The sequence below is a fragment of the Serinus canaria genome, chromosome 8 (genome assembly GCF_022539315.1).
Source record: "Serinus canaria isolate serCan28SL12 chromosome 8, serCan2020, whole genome shotgun sequence".
Classification (NCBI taxonomy): domain Eukaryota; kingdom Metazoa; phylum Chordata; class Aves; order Passeriformes; family Fringillidae; genus Serinus; species Serinus canaria.
The window spans coordinates 22,059,750-22,086,057 of NC_066322.1; the positions used below are offsets into that span (position 1 = coordinate 22,059,750).

Below are 26,308 nucleotides of genomic sequence, written 5' to 3' on the forward strand. Positions count from 1 at the left end.
GGATAGCAAAAAACCCCTGGTCTATGAGTTGAGAGATTAAATTTTAAAACAGTCTTTAGGAATGAAGGATTGAATTGCAATAGTGAGATGTTTGGCTCTGTAAAAAAAACCCAACTTCAGCATAAGAAAATATGTTACCTGTGATTTTGGTTTTGGTTTTTTGTTTTTTTTTTTTTTGGGGGGGGGGGTGGTTGTTTTGGTTTTGTTTTTTAAAATTTGTTGGAATGGCATATATAATTGACATCTTGGTGGTGGTCAGTCACTAGAAAGAAAATTAGATCACAAATGAAGCAACCACTGCTTCTCTTAGTGCTGTTACTTCAGTCTGGGTTCTATTGAATAAAAACCAGCATACAGCATTTGTTCACAGCTCAAGGCTTACATTGTGATCAAAACAGCTCACAAAAAAAGTCACAGGATAACATGATGGTAGCAAGGATTTAGTTAGCCCAGTGGCTGGAGTCAGAAACATGAACCTTCAGTGCTGCTGCTCATTACTTGTTTGAAACCTGCCCTTGGGATTTTAAAACAAGAGTGTGAATCTGTGTCACTGAAATATCAAGCTCTCTGTCACTGAAATATCAAGCTCTGTTACTATACTGAGATCTTGAAATAATTATCATTTAACTGGAAATATTAAAATATTGCCCAAGGCATTTGCTGCTGCATTGAGGAGCCATGGCTTTGGTGTAACTAATTCTCTCTCCATTTATCTGCAGTGCACCATGACACAAAAAATACAGTTCATCACTCTGACAATAATTTCCCTGCAAAGACAGCCTTAGAAAGTTGTGGGTGTGCAGATAGATGTTCAATCCTGATGTATCATGAAGAGCTGGGGAAGAGATATGCACAGCTGCATAATCAGCAGGGACAGAGATTGGGATCAGGTGCCTTTACCATGGACTGAAAGGCAGAGATGTCACTCCTGCAATTGGCAGATGGGGAAGGAAAGGACAGGAAACCATGTTCTGTATTAAACAGAGCCAGGGAAGGGGCTATCTTAGTCCTCAAAATAGCTTTTCCACGTAAACAAATAGTTTTGGTTTTTGCACAGTCTCAAACTTTCTAAGTATTGCACTGATACCATTTTACCCCTTCCCATCTCCCAGTACATTTGTATTACATCTTAATTATTCACTGTGATGGGCAGCTTGTAGTTACTGTGGTGCCATTTGTGCTTTGCATGTTTCACCTGTGAGGAAATCACCAGCCCCCAGCCCCTACCTGCTGTATCCACAGCTGGAATCATTATTACTCAATCTGCTCCAGGGAAAATCCTGCTTTGGGGAGGGATGATCCAACTTTTGCCAAACAAACAAGCACTTGTTCTGTCTGCAGATACTTTGGTCATAAAGAGTTAATCCTGAATCCTTAACTTCAATTGTGTGTCCAAAACATCCTAGCATGTTGTTATAGAAACCACTTTCAGGCTTTAAATCTTGAGTCACGTTTATTACCATAGTAACCAGCACCACACACAGGCAGAAAAGAAAAAAGGCGGTTACACAAATATTCCATTGCTATCAAAAAAGCCAAATTTGGTTTTAGGTACATTTGTATAGCAAAATCAAGGAAAGTAAATTAACTTATTTTCTGAAGAAAAAGTATGGTGCATTAGTGTAAGAGTAACAGTGGAATGGCATTAAAATTTTAAAATGTTGTTTAGGCAACACTATTTGTGATTGAAATTACAGAACTGGTTATTAAACCAATGTCTTCATTTCACTCTTCCCTAAACTTTTCTCTTCACACTGACTTGCTGCTGGTCCCTGAGAATAAAGGCAGTTACTGCTGGCTGTCATTGTCCTTTGCTGCCTTTTACCATTTGTGCCACCCCAGACTCCCTTATCCCATGAGCACTGCAGCAGCAGCAGCCCTTACAGCTGCCCCAACTCCTGCACTGAGCACCACAGCAATGGCACCAGCTGTCCCAAATAAACAAACAAAAATGAGGTAAATGCCTTCTTTACTTCTAAATGTAATTTTTTTTTGGCTTTCACTTTATTTGGCATCATACCTAGTGTTAGTGCTGGGAACAGGAGGGGAGTCAGGCCCAGGAGCTCAAAAGAGCTCCTATGCATTGAATTTGGAGGATTTTTGGTTCAGTTGGACATCAAGGCACAGTGCTACTAGCAATGCAAGTAGACTGGTTTCTAATGAGAATGAAAGATTTTATGCTCTGCTTCTTTACCTTTATGTTTAGCACCACAGCACTGCAGTTTAAGATGGTAGTGTACAATGATCATCCTGCTTTTACTGTGCACAGATATTTTTGTGTAAGGTGTAGAACAGTGGCTGATCAGGCCAGGAGGCAGCTGATATCCATTGCAGTAAATGATGTGGACACAGATGTAAAAACTGAACTGATTTCTGCTGTGCAGTCCTTGTACACTCTCTCTGAGTGTAGCTTTCCCCTTTAAGAGTTTCATTATATTTGTCCTCATTTTTATCTTCTAAGTTTGCAGAAGAGAAGCAACATGAGTATAATGAGGTATTCCTTGCCTCTATAGAAGTGCTGAATTTTAATTTTTTTTCAGTTGAGGTCACACAGCAGAATTTATTCTTAATAATAGAGAGCAGGACTTGTCCACACAGGGACGTAGGAGATAGACAGGTGAGCAGCAATGGTATTGGGTAGTGGGCCAGCTTCAAACTTGCCTTTCTATCAGCTCTTCAGAGGTAAAAAACATAGAAAATTAATTTTGCTCAAAATCTGAAGCAATTTTATTTAGGTAATAAGCTTGATTGCTTATAGGAAAGATGGGTGATTTTGTGGATTAAATGTCTTCGTCCCAAGGATTCCATCAATACCTTTCCTGTCTGAACTTCTCTTAAGGCTTCATTTAAGCTTGGGACATTCTCAGCATGTAACTCAGAATACAGAGCCACAAGTGTCAAGTTCTCTCCTGTGGGATGGAAGATTTTGCCAGAAATAAAGACAGAAAACCTTCGTGGTTTAGTTAGGCATGTGAATTATGTCTTACACTTTAAAATGTTATCCTGGATTGCCTTTGGTGAGGTTTTTGACATGCCTAGATGAACTTGTTTGGATGGGTGGATTTGTGGTGCCTTTGTGAGAGGTGTTGCTCCTGCCTTGGTCCCGAAAGCCACAAGCATCTACATCAATTGTTGTGAAATTAATGGAAGTGCAATCTGCTGTTTGTAAACCCAGTGTCAGAACACATTGAGGGGTGCAAGTGCTGCTGGGGAAGAGGAAAAATGAAAGAGTGCTTGCAGTTGGGAAAAGACCAGCTGTATTTGCAGCTGTGCTGGGAAGGAAGGATGAAGTGTACACCTGGGAAGTGGATGCCTGGCAAAATAACAAGGGAAATTATGCCAGAGCTAGAAAGGGTTGCAGAAAGACCAAAGCATGGTCTCCTCTGCATCAGGGGGGATTTTCAGGAACACTGAGGGAGCAACACAGCATAAAATGGTCAGTTTGTGAGTCTGGGTGAAATCCAGTTGCTCCTGCTTCTGTATGAATTCCAAATAATGGTAAATACAGAGCAAAGGAGCAGTTTGTCTCTTGAAAAGGCCAAATCTCACCTTAAAAGACACAAGGTCTCTCAGCTTCTCTGGAGTCTACAAAGAGTTTAAGGCATTTTTTTAAGACAGAGGCTTCCAGCTGCCCCTGAGCCTCTGGCTCTTCCTGAATTCAGCCTCAGGAAGGAGCTGAGGGCTTGGCTGAGCTGGGGATGCTGCCCCTCAAGCAGACCAGCTACTGCTGACTTGCAGGGCTGAGCTTTGGTTTAGGTGGGAACTTGCAAGCAGCCGAGCTCCCTCTGTGCTCAGCCACCAACACAGGAGAGAAAAGGCACTCAGAAATGCTGCCAAATGCTGCTAAGAATCCCACCAGTAGAGGGGCTGAAAACTGAGTACAAAATTGATTTCATGTCCAAATTCCGGGTCCATGTGTTGTTTGCATTTGAAAGGCTTTATAAGACATCCTCTTCAGTCTCCTTTAGTTGTGGTTCTGCTATTCATTACTTCTTTCCTTTTTTTAATATGAAAAGAGCATGAAGCAGTGATTCTGATAGTACAGTGGCACATAAAGGTCCTGTGATTTTAAAATGTAGCCTCAAATGTCTGTAATGCTGACCCAGGTGTGATTCCTTTCTGTGAGTCATAACTGGATAAACTTAAAGCCCTGATTGTTAGAAATAAATCATAGAAGCCTGTAACACAAGGCAACTCTTTAAAAGTCTCTGGGTGTAAAGCCAAGTTCTGATGTGTGCAGATGTTGAGATTGCCTACAGCAGGTTCTCAGTAACACAAATGAGGACAAGATGTTCCTGATGACATCAAACTACAGCATATCAAAATTATGATGATGCTGCTTCTGTCTCCTCAGACTTAAAAAAAGTAATCAGCCCTGGGACAGATCAGCATTATGTGGCTGGAAATGCAGTGCACTGTGCTTTAAATGCCCCAGGTCTCAGAAGAAAGCTTCAGTGTGGCTACAATGGGCAGTAAGTACAGAGAAAGCAAGGCTATGCTTTTCCAGCATGAACTTTGTAGAAGAGTTCACATTCCAGCCCTTTCTGTTATGTGCTAAATTGTTTTCAATAGAAATCACCTACAATTAGCTCTGCATGAACTAATTACCAACTGGGATTTCAAGACTGCTTGGGGAAAGCCACAGCTCCTGTGTTTTGGGACAGGCTGGAGTGTCAGGGGGAACTGGCACAGCCCGAATTTCCTCAGCTCTCCTGCTGAGCCCCTCTGCTGAGGGCAGCTTCCCCTCAGAGCCAAGGCCATAACACATCATTGTGATGTGCTGTGAGCTGCACAAGTTGCCCTCACCAACTTCACACAGACAGAAACCAGTCCCAGGCCCCGCAGAAGGATATTATCATGTGAAATTCTGCAGAGGGCTGGCCTTTGGAACACTAGTTCCAGTGACCCATGAAACTGAACACAGTCATGGCTCTGACACAAAATCTGTGGCAGCTTTCCTGACCTGCAGAATGTATTGTAGCATCCTACAAACTTTACTGTCTTGCAACAGATCAAGAATTAATTTGTTTCATGTTTTACCACTTTTTATTTCCAGAGCAGGCTCAGAAGCACTGAGGAGGAGCAAGTGACCCAAAAGAAAAGTAGGTATTGAAAGCCCATTGTATAATTAGGGATACCTTTCTCTTAAACATTTTTAAGATGCTTCACTGTAGAAGTAAAACAAAACCAGAATATTCACCAGCGTCAGTGTATTCCCAGGAGCCTTCCTTGGTGGATATGCTAAGAAATAAGCCTTCCATATTAGAAGAATATCACTAAAAGTCAAATTGCTAGAGCTTAATGTGATGGCGTGCTTTAGAATAAAACCACCTCCCACTAGGGCATTAAATATCTGCTATAAGTGAAGAGGTGTCCAGCAAGCCTTTATCAAAATTAGATCAGTACCATTTTTGCCAGTAAAATGATGAAAACTTTTAAACCCTGAATAAATGACTGAATGTTTATTCACCACTAGCAGTCAGTACAGTAGAGTAATTTCTTGAAGGCTTTTTAAATTTCTACTTCCCCATTAATAGTCTCCTTTATTTTCTCTGTCTATTTAATATGTTGAGGAGGTAGATCTAACTCCTTGTCTCTTGTTCCTTTCTTAGTTCTCCCTTCCCTGCCTTAGATTTTTTTTTCCATGAATTCTCCTTTTCTTCCTCTGAGGCCTGATCCAGAGCAGACTTGTTTCCAGGGCAGGGATGGGAGATTACAGTCAGTTGGTGTGGCTGGTGAGTGAGCCTGCAGTAATTGTAGCCCCAGGACAAGATGCCAGCAGCGGCACCAGCTCCACAGGGCACCACTGATGCCTCTGTGCTCTGCTGAAGTGCTCTCACTCCTCAGGATGATCCAGAGGACAGTGATGCTGCTCTGGCTTGCTATTCCCCTGGATATGAGATTCAGCCATCCTGGTGCAGTGACAGGGGGTTTTTGTTTCACACAAATCTGCTCTAAAGACCCAGGGGGAACTCTGGATGTTGGTGGTGTGGTAGCTGGGGAGTAGAAAATAAGATCAGCAAGCAGGAGCAGGGAAATAAAGCCACCACAACTTGGCATCCAGGTGCTATCTCAATAAACTTTGCTGCCATACAATTATGAAAAAACAAAAAGAATACCCAAATTTGGGGAAAGGGGCCTTCCTCACAATACCAGTCCAGACCTGCCAGTACAGGGTACATTGCAGGGCAGCATCCTGCCTTGCTTTATATTAAATTACACTAAATAAATAAAGGAGATCTGTGTGACAGTAAGGGTCTGGCCAGGAAAAAAAATTAAGAAAGATTTCATGGCAATAATGAATAAGTGATTAATATCTAGTGACTATCTTGCTGGGAGCATTTTTTTTCAGAGAGATCTACGATGGGCCTTGTTTTATGATCCCAAAGGGCATCACACATCATAGTGTGCTGAGAGCTGCAGAACAGATTGGGAAGTAGTTCTCAGTACTTAATACCTAGGGATCCTCAAAAGCCATTTCCTCTTAGGATCACACTTCCTTTGATCATTGGGGTTATTAATTATAGATACCTTGAACAGAACAAGGCACTCTTACTGTACTCCTCAAACAGTGTCTCATTTAAAAGGAACAAAATATTGTACTTAATTAGGGGTTCAGCTCTGGTGTCTTTTCAAGGCACTTTGGTATTGATTTGACCATGATAGCCTACTGTAGCAAATATTATGCCATTAATAATAAAGGGAGCATGTAGACATAAAAGTGTAGGAAGGAAGCACTAAAATGTTTGTCATTCAGCTTGCCAGAGCAGTTGCAGTATAACCACCCAATATAGCATTTAGAATAAATGCTGTATTCTATGGTTCAGAAGTGTCTGCATTTATGTGGAGACTTTTGTGCCATTTTATTAATTGTATCAAGACCGTGCTTCATCAAGTGAGTTCAGGCAGAAGCATTTGAAGCTTAATTTTCTCTCTGGATAAATGGAAGCATATTGTTTCTGCCTCGACTCTTTAGGCTAATTTTGCCTCTGTTCTGTTTTTGTCTTACCTGTGCTTTGGTCATCATGATTAAACATATGAAATTAGCCATAAAATTAACCAGGTGAGCATCAATCTGCATATGTGCTTGTTCACTTTACTCTTAGCATGTGTTGATTCATCCTTGTAATCAAAAATTTGTATTAATTGGCTGAGAGAGGTTTATTTCTGTACGTTCTGGTCTCATAAGAAGCTTTCACTAACATTTTCCTCACACTGCTATCTTAGATATGTGGCAAAGATATATCCAGGGTTTCCTGAATTGCACTCAGGAAGCAGAGGGTTTCTCTCCCCAGCCATGTGGGTCCCATTCCTGTTGGGGGGGTGTGCAGAGGCAGGGTGTGTCAGTAGGTTACAAACCAGCCCCTGCAGGCCCCTGCTCCTCCTGCCTTAGGGACCTGGAGGGGGACTGGGCTAAGGTCTGGAGCCTGTGCCACCTCTTGGTTGCCAGGATGGCCCTGCAGTTTGGGAGGTGTTGGAGAAGAGCCTCTGTGTGAGGAGAGGGGCAGTGCCTGGCCACCAGCCCTGCTGTCCCCAGGGCTCTGGTGCAAGTGGATCAAGCTTCAGATGGCTTCCCTCCCTAATTTCTTTAGGGAGAAGACAGCAATCTGAGGTGATGGAGGAGGAGAGGGGAGAAGATGCTCCTCCTGGAGAAGCAGTACTTGTGTGACCTGCAGGGAGCACTACAGGTGCCCTACAGAGCAGTGTTGATGAGCTTCTGCTTTGCAAGGGATGAGCTTTAACTGCATTTTTCAGGTAAGATGTGGATTGTATGCATGCCAAGATAGTATAAAGTAAATTTTTGAGGTAATTTTTTATTACCTAGGTGTACTTGTAACTACTAAGAATTTGAACTAGTATCAAAACTATATATGCTTTTCTAAATCAAATGAACAAACCACAAAATAAAACCCATCAACCCTCCCCACATGGTTCCTGATGATCAGAATTTCTACTCAAATCAACATTAATTTTGTCAAATTGTTGAATCACAAACCTTAACTTGTCAAGTTCAGCATTTTATTATATCCATACTATACCCAGTTAAGGAGTTGCTCAGAAGTTTAATTCAAACAGACAAATAGATACTAAACTTACCCTACTTGTGCTGGGTTTTTTACCTGTTACCACAATATTTGGTGTTTGCAGTGCTTCCTTTCTAGGCTCCTCTCTTCTAATTTGTGAGCCAACAAAACAAAATTTGATTTTATTATTAAAAGGGAACCAAAGCTCCAGCTAATCTGATTTCTTTTTTCTGTGGCCACCTTTCTTTTCTGGTTGCCCCCAAAAGGGATTCCAGTTTGAGCAGCATGCTTGGGAGAAAGTGTAGCTGGAGAGTTCCAAGGCAGCATTTCACAGTAATGCAGCATCCCTGCTCTCCAGGAGATGGGCTGAAGTATCTCCCACAATGTACCTGAAGTGATGGCAGTAAGAGGGATTGTTATCTAGGGACAGCTGAATTTCTGGTTCAGAATCCGTAACTGCCAATCACCTTTGAGATAACTTTTGCCAGCCTTGGCTGCAGACTTTCTTAAATCAGCTTTTTATTGAAAACTCCCTAGGAATGTGGTTTAGAAAAAGCAAAATCTTGTTTTCACTAGCCTGTAAATCTTCACAGTTCCTCAACAATTTTCATAACACTTTTCCTTTTTCTTCTCCGCATTGTCATGGCTGTTTGCTGCAGTGATTGAGTTTTCTTAACTGTCAGAACAATGTCAAGACAATGTGAAGACAGTGTCAAGGCAAATATAGAAGGGTGACAGTGTGAGGGAGGGAAAGAGAAAAGAGCTGTCAGTACTCAGAGTGCTCTCTAGAGAAAATATTTCCACGATAAAACCATTGTCACCATGCGCTGAGCAAGAGAGAATAAAGTGGAGGTAATTCAGTTACTGCTCTAGAACAGGTCTGGATCACAACTTGGAGGTAAAGCAGAATTTAGAAAAGCAGTTTGTGAGGATGCCTTTTGTCCATTACTCTTGTCCCCTGTCACCTCCTAGATGATGCTCCCTAACACTTATTTTCTCTTTCTAAGCTGTGTGCCTCAGGGAGGAAAGATGTTTTATTGCCCACTGAGGGGTAGCTGAAGGGTTTTCCCACTTGATGTGATTACCAGACACTTTATTAGGTGTCATGAGACAAGACCTCTGCTTGTGGATAGTCAACACTGAAAGGTGCTGAGTGTCCTGTTCAGAGTAAATGCACAATTTACCTCCACAGTGTATTTTTTTTCTGAAATATCCTTGGAAAGGTGATGCATTGTCACAAGGATGAGCAAAGTACAGAAGTGCAGCTCATCTGGGGCTAAATTCTGGTACCAAAGCCCTGTACTACAGCACATCTCTACTGAAGGCTTGTGCAGTGTGAGGTGCTAACCTTTAGAACAGTTTCAGGTTTTAAAATTAGGCACTGGACTTGCAGAAAATGTTTGAATTTGTTCTTTGTGCATGTACTGTTTCTTCCTCCGCTGCCTTGGAGATGGGGAGAATGAAAGGGTTTTCTACTCTTTCTGTCCTTTTTCTGGACATCAGGATAATTGAATGTAACAGGGTTTAGTTGGATATTTGCCAATATATTGCAGTTCTGGAAAAAACAGACACCGTGTTGTCAGTGATTTCTAATAACATTATAAATTCCACTGGAGAGGTTTAAGAAAAATCAAATCATAAACAGTTCCATAAACTCCACCAAATACTTCAGGGATTGTATTTTCAGATACAAGAATTAAGTGTTAACTATTCAAAATTGAAAAGGCCAAGCATTTTCCATATATTGCATTTACATATTTATTATAATTTATTTTAAGGAGGTAGGTTGAAAAGTTAACAGAATTTTTTACTTGTTGCATATGAAATAACTGAACCATAAAAATTCTTGCTTTTCTACAATTATCCTATTGCTGGTTTATGCTTATTTGCAATTCATGACAGCATTAAGTATAAAAGCATCAAGCATAGGTAACCCATTTAGATGAACTGCAAGTTTTATCCCCAGCTGCAGCAGCAATGCTCAAAGGAAGCTGCTTAAACTGATTGTAGCCTAGGTTATGTATCACTGTAGGCTGACTTTCCCCCCTTGCCCAGTTAAGGTTTTTTAACCTGAAAATAATCTGCCATTTTGGATTGAGCATCAGCTGGAGAAGAGTGTGATCCTTGCCTGGGGCTCAGATGCCTCCTCCCATTTGTGTTCACACCTCAGCCATCAAGTGGCTCCAGTAATGCTGGATCTCTGCAGTCCTCACACTGGAAGGGCTGTGGGATGGCAGGTGAGTGACCTGGTCCCTTCAAAAGAGGCAGCTAAAAATGATCAATGAAAGGAATGATATGTAAATTCTTACAGTGCAATGGAGATTGCACATACAAAAAGTGCCTCCATTTGTTATTAGAGTGAATAAACAATAATGCCATTTTTACAAAAGAAATGCTTGCTGTATTACACATCTCTCAGGCACGAGAAGAATCTGTAAAACTTTGTGTGTCCTCCTGCTAATACATATCTATATTAATGTGTGTGTATAGCATATGAAGGGAGAAACACAAGATCTAAATTTAGTGATTTGAACAGGGAGATCACTTGGATTGTATTCACAGCTCTCTCACTGCAAGCAAGGTATTCACCTTGCCCTTCTCAGCTCAGCATTCTCACCTATACAACTGTCACGTGCCTCCCTTCAGGCTCTGAGGCCCAATCTGCTTATGTGTTGTGAAACATGCAAAATAACTCACAAAGAAAAAGCTGAAATTATTTTAATGGGAGAAATTTTCTCTGCATACTTGCAGGGGAGAAACAATCTGAAAGAAGTCTGTTCCTTCACACTTGTATGACTCTGCTGGGCATGACCACACCTTTAAGGATAACTTTAAAGCCAGCAAATGTCTTTGAGAGAGTCTAAACTGATGTCTACACTCAAACTCAAAGTACAAGTGTAAGTGCAGGGAGGACAAATGAGTTTTACAAGGTGAAATGCTGGACTGACCTTGAACATGAAAGCAGAGCCCTTGGTATTATCACAGGAAAATGTTAGATTCTAAGACTTCACTTGAGAAGCAGAACTAATTAGAGAAGATTAACAGAAATGAGGCATATAATAGCTGGAATAGGGCATGACTGCAGTTTGAAAGGCTGAATCACTGGACCTCTCATTGAGGTCAAGATTTTAAGAACACTAGACCTTTTTTAAAGACAAGTGACAAGTTTTACAGATGTCCCTGTGGTAGCTGAACATTCATTACTGAATTCAAGCTCTGCACATAGGAGTTTCCTCTGAGTTAAGACTGTTTTCATGCTTAATATCTGGGTACATTTCTGAGCATGAGGTCTTATTCAGGGCCATGTTCACATTCCTACTACTTTGCAGGGAGTCCTGAAGTGAGGACTAAGTCCTCACTTAGTAGGTGAGTCTGCACTACAGCGGTAACACAGTGGAGATGATTCTTTGGTGATTATTTTTTTCAGTGAATCCAGTAACTGATTTTTTTGTTTGTGCTTTTTTTTTCAAAAGAAGTCTGAAATATATGTTGCAGTCTCTTCCCTCATACTTTCCACTTGGCAGTTTTTCCTGTCACTAAACAGTGTCTAACAAACTCTAAAGACCTTTTATTGCTAAATGGTAAAAAATGTGTCAGAATTGGTGAGACAGCACTTCTGATACACTCCCTGGAGTGACTGCTTTGCCAGCCTTGTAGTAATGGGCTCAGCTAAAACCCAAGTGGTTTACATGGAACAGAAAGCACTGGAAGGGACTATTGATGATCATCTAGTCCAAGCCATTGCATCAACTAGAGCAGAAAGCTCAGCACCCTTTGCCTATGACTACTTCTCGGAACTTTCTTAATGATTTAGTACAAATTTCTTATTTTTGGAAAGCTAGATTTACTGTAAGCATGTGTAACCACATGCCTGTGGTTAATGAAAGTGTTGGTGCTCAAGAGGGATTGCAGAAAAGAAGCAGTCACCCATGAAGACCCAGAATTCTTCAGGCTGATTAAGAGCCCTTGCATAAAAGATGTGCAGGTTTAAAAGACAGGATAATCCATCTCACAGCTCTCTGGGTGTTTGCAGTTATGCTAATAAAAGTAAGGAAAGTGTTCCCCTGTCTGTAGAAATGTTGACACAATCTGTCTGAAACTGAAGCACAGTTAAATAGCATTGGCAGTTGTTGTGTGAGTGCCCTCTAGAACATGATTTTATGTTAGCCCAAAGAAGAAATTGTGGAATTCAAGATGCAAACACATTTGTGATGCTGCTTATCTCTTGTACAAAAATCTCAGCAAGTGTAATGACAGTCTCCATTTGCTTCTAGTAGTATTGAAGAATGCAGTTCCCTCAAAGTTTAGTTTAAGAGCTGGAATATAAGAAGCAGAGTAATTGATTGCCAGTCCATCAAATTATCTCAAAATCTCAAATATCTCCAAAGACATGATTCTCCATCTCCTTGAAAAGAAACCACTCTTGATTACACCCCCTGACTTCCTGGTTTCGTAAGCACAGCCATGCTGGTCCTTGCTGGACATAACACAAAATGAATGGACTTAGGAAGTTAAACCAGAAAAAAAACCTGAAATCAACTCTGCTCAAGGTTCCTTGTGGAATAGCAGAATTACAGGCAACAGATGCCTGTGTGGCTGCAGCAAGCCATTGCCAGCTCAGAGGTGCTGGCTGGGGATACAGGAGGGCCACTCTAGGGTATTTTCCTTGGTGCCTAGGCAGGGAGAACACTGAAAGAGATCTCTGGGAACACAAAGTGCCTGCATGAATCTGTGGGCAATTCCCCAAACAAAATGAAAAATGGAGTGTTTATGGTTTTAAGGCTGTAGTAGAAGTAAAAATAGATCTGATTTTGTTCTGCTGTGTGCAGAGAGCTACATTTCTCCCTTTTTTATTCCTTTCCATCATTTTTCAGATCATTAGGTCAGTCTGTTTGCTGGAAAGATTTTTATATCTAGATCCTTCAAAGGTGTTCAGTGTCAATCCTGCCTTCTGCTATTTAGCTCCATTAAAGGTTTGCTCCAACCACCTCTCAGTCCTGTCACTTCACTACTGTGGAAAAGGGTGGCAATCCCAAGTTGCCCACTTGTTTTTTAGGAAACACAATATACTTTGGAAATAGCATTTTGAATGTGAAAATGGCAATTTATTTTAGTAAGTTTAATCTGCTTGCACTTTTCCATGAGCTCCAAAATGGGAAGATGTTAGACTAAATTGAATCACACATTTAAGACATACTCATGAGAAAACAGAATGGATAGTTCTTGTTATATCAAACTGAGGGCATTTTTGCATGGGTTGAGGCTTGCAAAATGTTCAGTACCATTAGTATTGCAACTTGAATTACAAATGTGAGCTGTATTTGATAAGAGAGAAGGGATGGGTTCAGCTTGAAAAACTAAATTGGTGAGTCCTACAAAATGATGGCCAGACATTTGCTTTTTGCAGCTGCATTGCAGAGGCACCTACTTGCATTCTGCTCCAAATATTTATACAGACAGGGATCAAAAAGGCTTGGGTTATCATTCCACAAACACATATTTTCCTACATCTTATGATAGGAATCAGTGGAGGCTTGCTTTCAGAATTCTTTTAAGATTGAACAAAGATGAGCTTCCAAGGGCCTTGCATATTTTCATCCCATTTAATAGCTCTGATGCAATCTCTGATACATCAGTGTCATTCCCTGGCTTCTCCTCACTGGCATTGCACATTTCTTTTGTTATGCAGCCTCTGATTGCTTATTTCACAAGATTGGTGCCTCTTCTCTCTGTATTTTATTTATGGGGTTATCAAAGGAAATTAAGGGCTGTTGGAGAAGAGCAAGCACAGTTAGGACTTCTTTACACCATGTCAGACCTGTATAGTGTTTTGCCTTCCTTACAGCCATCACAGCTGCACCCTTCCTGCAACAGGAAGGAGCTGATGCCCAAGGAGCAGCAAAGTGATGTGTATTAGTTCAGACACACTCTCAGGGGCTCTCTTTCCAGCTGTTGGGAGGGAGGTGAGTTACACTTCAGGCTGTTCACTGCACATGAAGAGCCTGATCTCTTCTTTCAGCTGTGTGGGCACTCAGGGATGGTTTGCCATACCAGGAGTGGTACCACAGCTGCCTTGGAAGCACCTACAAATTGCCACCAAGCTTGGCTAAACACCACAGAAGTACTGCTGTATAAAGATATCTTTTCAAGGCTACATTATTACAGGGAGGGTTTTGGGTTCCCTGCTGTGAGTAATCTGTCAGTGCAGGTTACCTAAACTGCAGTTGCTTGGATCCTTGCAGACTGATGACTGTCTGTCATTCTGCATCCTTGCTTTGGCTTCCTGTCAAATGATGTTGTTTTCAAAGTCCTCAAGCTCCAGTTCAAAGAAGGAAAGAAATGTGTCACAGTCAAATTCAGAGCTAGGGCCCTTCTTGTGGAAGAAAGAGCTAATCAAGTGTTCTGTATCATCCTGTTGGAAACCCCAGCAAGGGAGACTGGAACTGTCAAGGGAAGAGTGTGGCCAGTGTACACTGCCTCACGAGCTGCCTAGAGCCTCCGTGGCAGTCTGGATGTGAATTAGAGCATCTCTGGCCTTTGTTTCAGAGGACAGTCAGCCTTTGGTAGCACCACAGCATACAACAACATAGTTGTACCTCTCAGAAACCTCAGCAAAGGAACTGTCAGGCCATTGTGTCCACAGCTGAGCTCTAAGGGAGGGGTACAAAGTTTTGTTTGTTTACTCACAGCCTTGATCTCAATCAGTGTGATTGAGTGCACTTTGAAGGAATGTGTCCTGTCTGCAAAGCCCCTGGCTAATGCCGATAAAAATGCTTTGTCTGTCTCATTATTCAAGGAAAAGTTTAAGGCACTAGGCTGCCAGTATGCTCAGCCTTGGGCAGGCAAGCAAGAGCAGTAAAAATAAGCAAGGAGTTTCTCCCCTTGCCTGCCAGCATCCACCCAGGCCACAATTATTCAGGCATAGCATTTCCCAGCACAGAAGGATGCACCAGGCAAGTGCCCTGATCCTTGGCTGCTGGAGAGGGGACACTGTAACGGGTTAGCAGCCCATGCCCCTTTTCTACCCACAGAAATATTTAGCCCTGGAAATATTCTGATTTCTGTCCCCACTGATAAGATTCCAGGCAGGCAGGAGCTGCCCTCACCCTGAAGTTGCAGCAGCCTTGCTTTGTTGATGCCTGGAGAGGGACGTTTTGCTGGGCCTGGAGGAGCCCTGCAGAGCTGCAGTGGCAGCTGCGTGGTGCCCGCCCAGAGGCCCTGTCAGCTGCAGTCTTTGTCAAAAGATGGAAGCAGCTTCCTGTTGACCCAATTTATGGGTGAGTAAGATATAATCAATATGAAGTAAAAGATAAGAATCTCATTGGAAAAGGGTTTATCTGGGTTGTTGGGTTTTTTTGCTGTTTGCTGGTGTGAGAGGGCTTTCCTACGATACAGCACTGGTAATGGCTGAGGAAACAGAGAAGTACAGTGAGAACTGACAAAAAGTGTCAGTCCCTAAAACCAACAAATTAATCTGTGAAATCAGTCTGGAAAGTAATATGTATCACTTATCTCCTTGCTCCAGATGAGTCAATTAGTTTTAAAGGCTTCCCTTAGAAAATGAGCCTTTTGTCCATTTTTGGGCAACCACAAAGAACAACTCAAGTTTACCTAGAGATTGAGGCATTGTCTAGAAGATTTTCTTAATTTTGGAATGTGAATTATAAAAACAAACCCATAAGTAGAAGTATCCCTGGAAGGTCTTTGGCTGCAAACCCCTGTAGGCAGGATCAAAGGCACTTAGGTTGCTATTTCTCTAATTTACTTATTATAGAGAGTTAAGTGATGTGGACTAAGACATATTTATTTATGGTTTTGTGGCTGGCTGAATATACAGATATTTAAACCTTGATATTTCATAAATAAGTAATTTTTGCTGCCAAACTCTACTTAGATGAAGCAGAACTCCCACTCCAATGTTAATTTGTTGCACTGTATCCAGAATGGCCAGTTGGAATCTACTGCTATTTTTTTTGTGCAGTAAGTTCCAGTCTTGCATTGCTTTTTTATATGAAGTGAGAAGCTGGCAGTTTCAGCAGGCAATCCATGTTTTCCATTCCTTTTCAGGTTTTTGCCTGTGAAATTTTTGATATTGATAATCCATTCATTAATTATATTTTCTTGCATTATTATATTGTCAACATATCAAGTATACTCAAACTGCAAGTAAAAATGTAAGTGATTTCACTCCAAAAGCCAGAAATCAAACTACATTATCTCTAGCATGGGGGTACTTTCTGTTCTCATTGTAATCAGTGCTTTCAGTGGCCAAAGTGCCTATTTTAAGTGTAGGGTACCAAAAAATAAGAGGACTTGATGCCTCAAAGAATGAGAGTAAACTACTTTCTCATTGAAATTTAGGCAATAATTCCGTTTTTGCTGCAACAGAGGGGGCTGAGTTCAGGGCTGCTTTTGTTTTGCACAGCACATAATCCCCAGTTGTGCAGAAGGAAAGGGAACCATCTGCTCACCCTGCCCCAGAGCTGTTCCTGAGCTGCCCTGGAGCCTCAGTGCCACCATAGCCCTTGGGACAAGTCCCCACCTGTGCCTCTCTGGGACTCTGTCCCCTGAGACCTTCACAGATCCCCCAGGGTGGTGCTGACTGCCCAGGGTCTGTGTAACACCAGCTGTGAGACAGCAGTCTAGACACTCTCTAGCACATATTTATCTAACCCATTCATTTAAAAGTTCTGATACAGTGTCTTAATTATCCCTTAGTTGGGAAAGTTCACACAAATCTTCCCTGATGTACATGGAATCCATTCCAGAACCTGCCCTTCTAGAGGTGACAGGGAGCAACTGATCTCGTCACCATCCTTGATTGCCATTCCCTTTTGTGGAGGTAAGACTGTAATCATGTCTTCCCTCAGGCTTCTCTTCCTGTGACATCTTTCTCAGAGGGCACATCTTTCTAAATGTCTTTCTATTTTTGCTGTCCCTTTCCAGCATTTTCCTAATTGCCTCTCTCTTGCTCACAGCAGCACTCAAAACTGGATACAGCCAGTACTGAACAGTGGTTTGATTGCTCTCCTGTGTCTTACAAGTCATTTTACTGTCAACACACAACAGCAAAATATTTGCCTTTCCCTGTAACTTTCAGTGGGGAAGTGCCCAATTTGGCCATCAAAATTTGAGCACTCTCTAAACAGCACTGGGTTTTTTCTGAGCTTCCTCTAACAGAGAGGAAAAGGTGTAGAGATTTGCACAAGGAAAAGACTCTCTAGGTGCTTTAGGTTTATCAAAGTAACACAGGGAGAGCAAAAAACTGGGGGAAGAGAGACGGGGGAGAGAGAGAGATAGATAAATTTGTGTGGGGACACTTTTGAAAGGTTTATGTATATACTAAAACATTATGTTTATATCCTCTGCTTGTATTAAATTAACTTTCTCTTCTCCAGTCCATTATCATGGATAGAGGATAACATACACCAGTGTTTCAAGTTCTGTGTGAGATCTCTGCTGCTGGTTAAGCATGAATGATAAAACACCTTTTTGCACAACTCCCTTTCTTGCCCCTCAGACTCTTTCCTAATAGGTCATTAGTCACAAACAACCTGCTCACAGAGATTGATCTGTGTCCTTGCTGCAGAATTCCCTTTTGGTCCTGTGACTGTGAATACATCATTCAGTGCTTTGTCCTGTATTGCCAAAATCCCTGTCATTTGAGGGGTAAATTTTTGAAGGAGCTGATATCTTGCACTGTATTTTCTGAGTGACAAAATGGGATGTGGGGAAATGTTTAATCTCTAGAGGTTCTCAGTGGTGACAGTTCCCAAGTTACAGAGCACACAGACAGAGAGGGGTCTGTAACCTGGTATCCTTCTCTGCTCTTGGAATGGTAGGTGTAGCTCCCTAAGAATGCCTTGTAAGAGTTTTTGAACTGAGTGGCTCAAGTGCAGTTGTGGCTGGGATGTTCTTAATGTAACTTTTACACATTTATCTTGCAGAAGTTACAGCCTTTTTTTAAAGTTACAGGGTTACTAGTTTTCATTCTTAAGATTTAGTTTCATTCCAGAGAAGGAGATGTTATCCATAATAAAATATATACATGAAAAGGAAAAAAAAAACAACCCAGCACAACTGTGTCTAGAAGCTGTTGCTTTTAACTTACTGGAGATGATGGCAGACATCTGAAGGATGTTTCATTTTTGCTGTGCTCCAGATGCCATGTGTGACAGCCAGGAGGGAGGCAGGGCTGCAGGGCTGCTGAGTGCAGCTCTGACAGGCTCAGCTCCGCGGAGGGCTAATGAGGAGCTGCCGAATGGGCTGGGAACTCATCAAACCACACTAACAAGACTTTGCTGGAAAGCTCCTTACATCAGCCGGGTGTGCATGAGGGATGAGCAGTGTGAGCAAAACCACAAATCTCTTTATAAGCAGAGCTTTATTCCTAACACAGTAATTAAGCAGTAATTAGAAGTTTTGTGAGTAATGGGAATAGTTGTGTGAAATTAAGAGTTCTTGTCCACGGGGAAAAATTGCATAGTGCCAGCATCTCAGAGGGGTAGAAAAAGGCTGCAAGTAAAGCTCAGATATTTTGCTCACATTAACAGCAATCCCAAATGAATTTCCATTCCTAATTTATGAACATTTGAACAATTTATAAAGCATCGATTTTGAAGTAAATAATACATTTTTTCAGCTGTGCTGAAAGGTCACTAAAATGGAGAAAAATAGAATCACAGAACGGTTTGGGTTGGAGAGGACCTTAAAGATCATCTAGTTTGAACATCCCTGCTGTGTGCAGGAACAACTTCCACTAGACCAGGCCTTGAACCCTTTCAAAGATGGGGCATCCACAGCTTATATGGGCAATAGTTTTGACCTTAAAATATTATTTGTCTGTATTTTTCCCAAAAGGAAGACAATGCTGCAGTAGAAATCTATTGTAATACTTGTTAAAAAAAAAAAATCAGTACTTGAATGTTGAATGAAAAGATTTTAAACTTGACTTCAGACAGAATCACTTCCAAAACTGATGTGTAAGAATACCTGTATTTAACAGAATTTCTCTTCCTCTGTTTCATGAGCAACTCCCTGCCCACAGTTTCATGCTTGTAATTCCTGTTAGACAATAGTATGGCAGTAATGAGTTATCAGTGTTGTTCTGGACTTGGGACATGCTTCCTGTCCCTGTTGTACATAATGATTCTTGGTCCCCCCTCACACAGAGCTGGGCATCTCTGGATGCCCCCAGATTAGTTTTCTGTGAGTTGTTCATTTGGTATGATATGTGGAAACAATTTATATTCACAAAATGCCATATAAACCCAGCTTGTGTTGAATGCTTGCATCTGGAGTTCATGGCTTCTAAATACTATTTATTTTCCAAATTGTTTAGAATATATACTTATAAAGAACATTCTGCCTTTAAGCAGGGCCTAAGATTAGAATCCTTTGGGGGAAGATAAATCCAGTAAACTGATTTTAAAAACGTAATGGCAGCTACAACTTCTGTAAATATCATCAATCACCTCTGTTCCATTTTAGCCTCAGCTTTTCTGTCTTGGTCTTTCTCAGCTTTAATTTTTAAGTAGGGATGTAATTGCAGTCAGTTTTGCTTCTACCTCTGACTCATCTGTTCACAGTTATGTTTTTATTAATAGAAACTGTTAGCAGTTTCAAGTGGGGTACAAGCTTTCTAAAGAGAAAACACCTCTCAAGATCACTAAATACACAGCACTCACAGGTAGAGGTATGAGGTGTGGTCCTGAGCCTGATTCTGGTTCCTGATGCAGCTGCTCTGTCCCGGGATATCAGTTTGTGTCACAGTGTGGTAACAGCCACAGTTCTACCTGAGTAAGTTCTCCAAGACTGAAAGGGCCCTTGCTTGAGACTGGCCATATGGCCATCACCCAGAGAACACCCGTGCCACATCTGAGATGTCATCCCAGTTAAGTGGGCTAAGGAAAAGGCATAAAATGACACACAATTACTCCTTGCCTTTGGCATCCTGCACTGAGCAAAGCTCACCCGAGGTGAAAGCCAAAACTTGTATTGATCCTTCTTTAAACTGATTCCTGGGGGCTTTTTTCTTGTGTTCATTCTAGCAATGTTTTCTTTGTGCATGATGTTTTAATGTGATCTTCTTAATTTATAAAACTTAACTTTTAATTCCCCTTCCCAAAGCTTTTATATTTTGTTCTAATTTGCCTGCCTCATGGAAAAATGAAATTTTCTTAACTAACACTACTATTATGTTCCTTTACTTAGATGGCAGACTCTTTCTTAGAGACTTTCTAGTTGAAAATTACTTTGAAAATTACTTTGTGAAAGTTAAAGGTCCAGTTTTTTGTTGTTTGGGTTTTTTTTGGTTTTTTTTAGGGTATGTCCTGTTGTGAGTTAATATAGAAAAAGCACTTTGGTTTCCCTGATTCACATCAGTACATCCCCAAAAAGAAAATTAGCATAAAATGATGTTTCTATAACATTCTGTATATTTCTTATATTTTCAAGCGTGGGATTTTTTTTCAGTGCTGGTTGATTCAACTGCATCTGTTTGCTTTTTAGTCTTTAATTTATGTTGGGCTGTAAACTGTCCAAGTAACAATTTGAGTGATGCAGCAACAGAAGGTGACCCAGATTACACAACACTGAACGCTAATGCCAAGTCTTCTTGTTTAATGGCAGCTGCTCAAAGCTTTGTGTTATTGCTATTCACATGCAACAGACACAAATCAAACAGCCTCCTCAGGCACACATCCTGCAGATCTTCATTTTAAACATGTTCAAGAGCTGCTGCTTTTCACACACACACAGCAGCCTCACCAGCTGAGGCCATTTAGCCTCCTTGGCTTGCATTTACTCTCAGCCATCTGACACAATTATCAAGGAAACCCATTGTGACTGCCTCTATTTTGCACACTTCTGTTTATGTGGAAGTTTGCCGAGAACAATTTTTCTCTATTAAAGCAGTTGGACTTTCATGCTCCCTCATAATGGACATATTTTACAACACCAAATACAACACAGTTGTTTAATAACTGCTTTCTCTAGAGGCTGTGGTTTAGAAAGTATATATATTAAAGCAACACTACTGAAAAACATAACATGAACACTTTAAGCAGAGGATAAATAAGTTTCGATTTAAATCAGAAAGGTTTAGATTTACTGAATTAGTGGTATCAAAAAGCAGACTTTAAAGTACAGGTACAGTTTTAGTGAAATAATTTATTACTGTACCTTGAATATGTGAAGCAACAAAATGCTTTCATTCCTCATTAAAAAAAAAAAGTCAAAGCATGGAGATCAGGAAAGCTATCAAGCAACGAGTTCGTACAACTTAGTTTCATGGACCAAATTTTTTTGGCATCTCCATCAAATTTTTAAACCCTTCTGACAACACAAGCTTTCTGCTAGAAGTGCATGTCTAACCATCTCCCCAGAGGACATGTCAGAACAATAAGAAAAAGTGCAAATCTTACTTTTTAAATGGATGAGCAGCAAAAAACTGAGGTAGAAGATGAGTAGAGAGTTAATTCTTGAATGAGCCATATTCATCTTGATAGGACATCCTCTGCCGAGTTGCCTGTTGTCCAAAGGGCTGGTGCTGATGCTCACTGCTTTCTCCTCGTGTCTGAAGCGAAGGGCACAGCCGGGGCACCCGGCCCCCTACGAGCCATCCATGCCCGTGCCCCTCCTCAGCCTGCTCCCCGCAAACCTGCACACTTCCATTCAAAAGGCAGTTGTGCTAGTCAAGGTCTTACTTCAGCAGGTCCGAGTGTGTTTTCAAACCCGGTGCAGATTTGTGCGGGAGCCGGACTGGAGTCTGTCCCCGGCCGTGCTGGGGATGAATGGTGCGCTCTGCTCCGCCGTGCTCTGCTGGGCTGCGCCTGTCCCGCTCCGCTGGGCTGTGCTGAGCCTGCCCCGCAGCGCAGGCTCGGCACCGCCGCCCGGAGAGCCCAAAGCTCAGCGCTCCTCATCTCCACCAAACCCCGCCACACGGCTCTCCTCAGCCACACTGCAAACACTTGACGTTTCCTTGCACAGTCAGCTCACAAACACTCTGCTTTCTGATTTTTTTCTGGTATATTATACCCTTAGCACATGAAGTGAAAAGGTGAAACATCCACATTCTCAGTCTTTTTAGTTAGTGAGATGTTAGCCCGCTCTCTTCCTCGGTGTTATTTTTTGTTGTTGTTTTGCTGGCATTGTTTACACTGGAGTGGCTAAAAAGCACCCTCCTAGGAGCTGTCTTGTGTTACAATCTGGAAATGCTCATGGAAGAACCAGTCACTTACAGAACCAGGAGGTGTCACAGCAGGATCGATAAGAGAAGGCGATGGTGGCAGGGCATGGACTCCATTTGGTTTTAGCCATGGCTGGTATTAAGCAGCTGATACTAAGTGCCTTCCCCAGCTGCCCCTGGCAGCACAAGCCGTGTCTGTTTGTGCCCAGCACTCCCTGTGCAGTGCCTCATCCATGGATCACAGCTTTGTTCTCAGATGAAATCCTGGCCCTGCTCTAGCAGAAGGGAAAGTGAGGGCACACAGCAGCAGCCCCAGGGGCTGTACTCATACCGTGATCCAGTACAAACTCTGGCCCTCTGGCACCTCACACACCCAGTCTGGCTGTCCACAGCAATGGGTGCCACAGCACCAGTCTGGCTCTGAGGCCAAGACAGAGATGAGCTGCCTGTTTGGCAGTGAATCTCCTCTTTCCACCACCTTCACCCCTAGCAATCCTCCTTTGGCTCTTGGCACTTACCCTCCTTGCCTCAGTGAAAATCCAGGCATTCCCAAGCCTGAAAAATCTACTTGGTCATTGCTATGTTATGTTGCTGTCAAACAGGTAACACTCAATATGTTTGGTACTGTGTTAGTCCTCCCCACTTCAGCAGAATGGTAATCCCCAGTTCATGAAGCCTTTGATACTGAGTTTAATTTTACATCTACACTTAACTGAACAAAATACAAGTACACTGAACATCAAGTATATGCTGAAGGCTCAGATGAGTAGGGAGCAGACCGGTGATGCCAACATGAATTCACTAAATCTGTTTATAATAGGTAGGTACTGTCAAATCACTCATTAAGCTCAGTGAACTGATTAATTTAAAATTTTCTCCTGCAGCAAAACTCCTCCTTCTTTCCCATCTCATTCATTTATGTGTAGCTGCACTCACCCACTGCTGACCCTATGGTAAACCTTTCCAGACCCTCTCTCCCTTCTCCTGGCACCAGCAGTCCAAGCAGCTCTATCATCTGCTTCCCAGGAAGCCTCCACCCTCCCCTGAGCCCCCCTGCTCCACTCTCCAGCTCTGACCTCTCTGATGACATCCCAGGCTGGATTTCCTGGCCAAATGTCATGGGCTGTGAACATTATGGTGAATGGGGTCCTAGTGGAAAGTACTTAGATAACTATCAAGTTAAATATAATTAAATGATTAATTATAGTTCTCAGCTCTTTCACTTTTTGTAATTCCCTTTCTTTTATATTTATATTTGTAGTTGTTTGGATGTTTTCTTCTCCTTGCCATCTGTCTATTTCATTTCTGTTTGAAATTATGCAGTAAGATATATAATCATTACAACGTGAGCATGAAAATACCACTGTCATCAGGGAATTCTTTTGTCAGGCTAAATTATGCAGTTTAGCTCAGTGCTGATTGCCTGCTTTAAGTGGATTATTATTTAAATTTGTTACCAAATAACTCAGAACAACAATATTTTCTTGTTGTCTTAGATAGCAAAGGTTCTATCACCATCATAGTACAAGGATTTCATATTATCAGAGCTTCATACTGCCTTGATACAGGCAGCTCCTCTAGACAGTGACTTCTCCAGGTCCTGGCAGTAATCTAACTCTCCCTACTCCTCTTTCCTTACTCTTATATAGCACTAGTTCTTATTGATTGCAGGTGTGGCCTGTTAAGATCAGGCCCACCTCCAATCTTCAGCAACTGACCCAGCTGCAGCTCACTGGGGGACAAGATCACCCTCTACATTTTCTGGATTCATATTCTCATCAATTTGAAAAAGAAATCCTGTGAGTATTCTGAAAGATAGACCCCAAGTTTAAGCAAATAAAAAGTTTTCAATTCTGAGGGATAGATGTTAAGTATTTCAAGAAAACAGTCACATCTATTAAATCTGAATATTTTTTCTGAAAAAAACACAAGTATCTGTAAAATCTGTACTCTAAGGAAACTTAGGAGCTCTCAGACATGGGGATATGCCACCAATCTAAGAACTCAAATGTATTGTGTTAACATATGTTGATATTGGAATTAAATACTGTATAGCTCTGTGGTAATTATAAAACATACAGCAAGTATATGAACACCTCCAAGTCTTTCTAAAGTTACTAATAATTTTTAAATGTAATCACTTTTAGAATAACCAAAAGAGCTGCTTTTTCATCCTGTTTGAAACTTAGCTCTGCATTTTCCAAAGCCTTTTTTCAAATGTTTCTTCTTCTTTGTGAGCTATTCATATCCCAGAATTTAATGGGGAATAGACTAAATTAACTTATCACTGCCCCAATTCCTTGAAGTTGCCTACAGGAGGAGGCTTGAATTTCTGCATGCATATAATTTGTACACAGTGAAATGTAACATCTACATGTAATTTCCATGGTTTCTCAGTACAGCTTAGCTTTGATGAGATTCTGCAGTCACAAAAGTCAGAGGCTCTGCCATTTTCTCAGGGAAAAGGGGCTTGTGTTGTCATTTGCTTTCACTTATCTGCTGCCTTTTCTGTTCTGATTGCTTCCATGCAAAAATGACAGAGTGGTGTGGCATCAGACTACACTAGTCAGTGTCATCTCTTCTAAGACATTTTGTGCAACTCTGTCCAACTAATTTCATTATCTAACATCTTTTGCTTGCAGTGTTTTCAATTTTCAGATGACAGCAGTACTAATTAATTGTGTATCTTCTCACTGCTAGGCATGTTTTCTGATTGTTCAATGTTGCTCCAATTTAAAGTGCAATTTTTATTGATGCCATCCTGTGCCTTCTTGATCAAATATATTTATGGGTGATTTTCCTAAGTAATTGGTACTTCTTTTCCAATGTTGTGGTAGCTTTAAAGTAAACTACAAAATGAATAGAAATTATAATAGTTAAGTAATTCACGTAAAGTGTAAAATTATTTTGCAAGTGGAAGATGTGATTTTGCAAAATGCCTGATGCTGACTAACCTGAAGCTTTTATTAAAAATCCCTTTGTTCACTGGAAAGTAAGGCACTGGTAGTAGTCAGGAACAGGTGGGTGATTTCATGGAGGAGTGGAACAGTGACTGAGCTGAAGATAACATTTGCCCTGGTGAGGTTTTGGATATGCAGAACTCAGCTGGACAGTGGCCCTTTGTGACCTGCTCAAACTAGATGTGCTTTGAGCAGGTGGTCCCTTCCCACCATATCTTCTGTGATTCTGTTAGAGATTTCCTGTAGCATTAGATTTCCTGCACAAGCTCCAGCCTATATTAGCTCAGTCCCCAGTTCTTCATAGCTAATGCAGAAAGCCTCTATTTTTAAAATAGTCCCTGATTTTCCCTAGGATCTTTCATTTTCTTACTCACATTCAGTGGTGCTTCTTGTGTACATCTTCTCTTCAGTTCTTTCTGAATTTCATCAGGTATGAAACTGGGATTCTAAATTTCACTGGTGTTCCCCGTTCACCAACAGGAAAGCTTACTTTCTAAAAATCTAGGGAGCATTCAAGCATGAAGCCACTCTGGTCTGACATCCTGGTTTGGGCATTAAAATATTAATTTTAATGTCTATTAAAACTATTTATTGAACTATTAATGCCTATTGAACTATTTATTGAAAACTGAGGATGATGGAGTTTCCTAGAACAGTGGACCTGACCAAGTCATCCAGATCATCTTCCTGTTAATGGTACTTTATGTACCTCTTCATTCACCAACTGATAGATAATTTTTTTCTTCAGCTTGTTGCACTTTGGGTAATTATGAGTGGACAAACGAAGGCAGTGGATAAACCAATGTGAATAAGGGATGGCTGAAAGGTCTTGTAGATAGAGTTGTATGTAAGAGGAAGTTGTTTACCTCATTAACAAAACCACTATAGATCTATTTGCATTTTAAGTAGCCTCTTTGCAACAAGGACAACTCTGATTGCATCGATTTCCTGCAGAGTTTGCAAAGATTACCACCCACAAAAGAACTGGGCAAGAGAGATCTGGAATCTCCTTTGAGATTGAGGCCCATACTTTTCCAGAGACAAATATTTGATTATTATATTTAACTTCTTAGTCTATAAATGATAATTCATTTGAGCTTTCTTTTCCTTTTTATTAGGGTGTACAAATATTTGGG

At 41.3% G+C, this 26,308-nt stretch overlaps 1 protein-coding gene across 1 annotated transcript in view; it reads right to left on the reverse strand.

Annotated features, from left to right (window-relative positions):
- The window catches only part of CRB1 (crumbs cell polarity complex component 1), a 95,416-nt gene extending 73,470 nt beyond the window's left edge, over window positions 1–21,946 (reverse strand). The window contains exons 1-2 of the mRNA XM_050977774.1: window positions 21,731–21,946; window positions 21,449–21,635 (exon numbers count right to left, since the gene is read on the reverse strand). Of these exons, the coding sequence (XP_050833731.1) occupies window positions 21,449–21,635; window positions 21,731–21,946 (403 nt within the window). The remainder of the gene's footprint in view (window positions 1–21,448; window positions 21,636–21,730) is intronic.
- Between the last annotated feature and the right edge of the window lie 4,362 nt (window positions 21,947–26,308).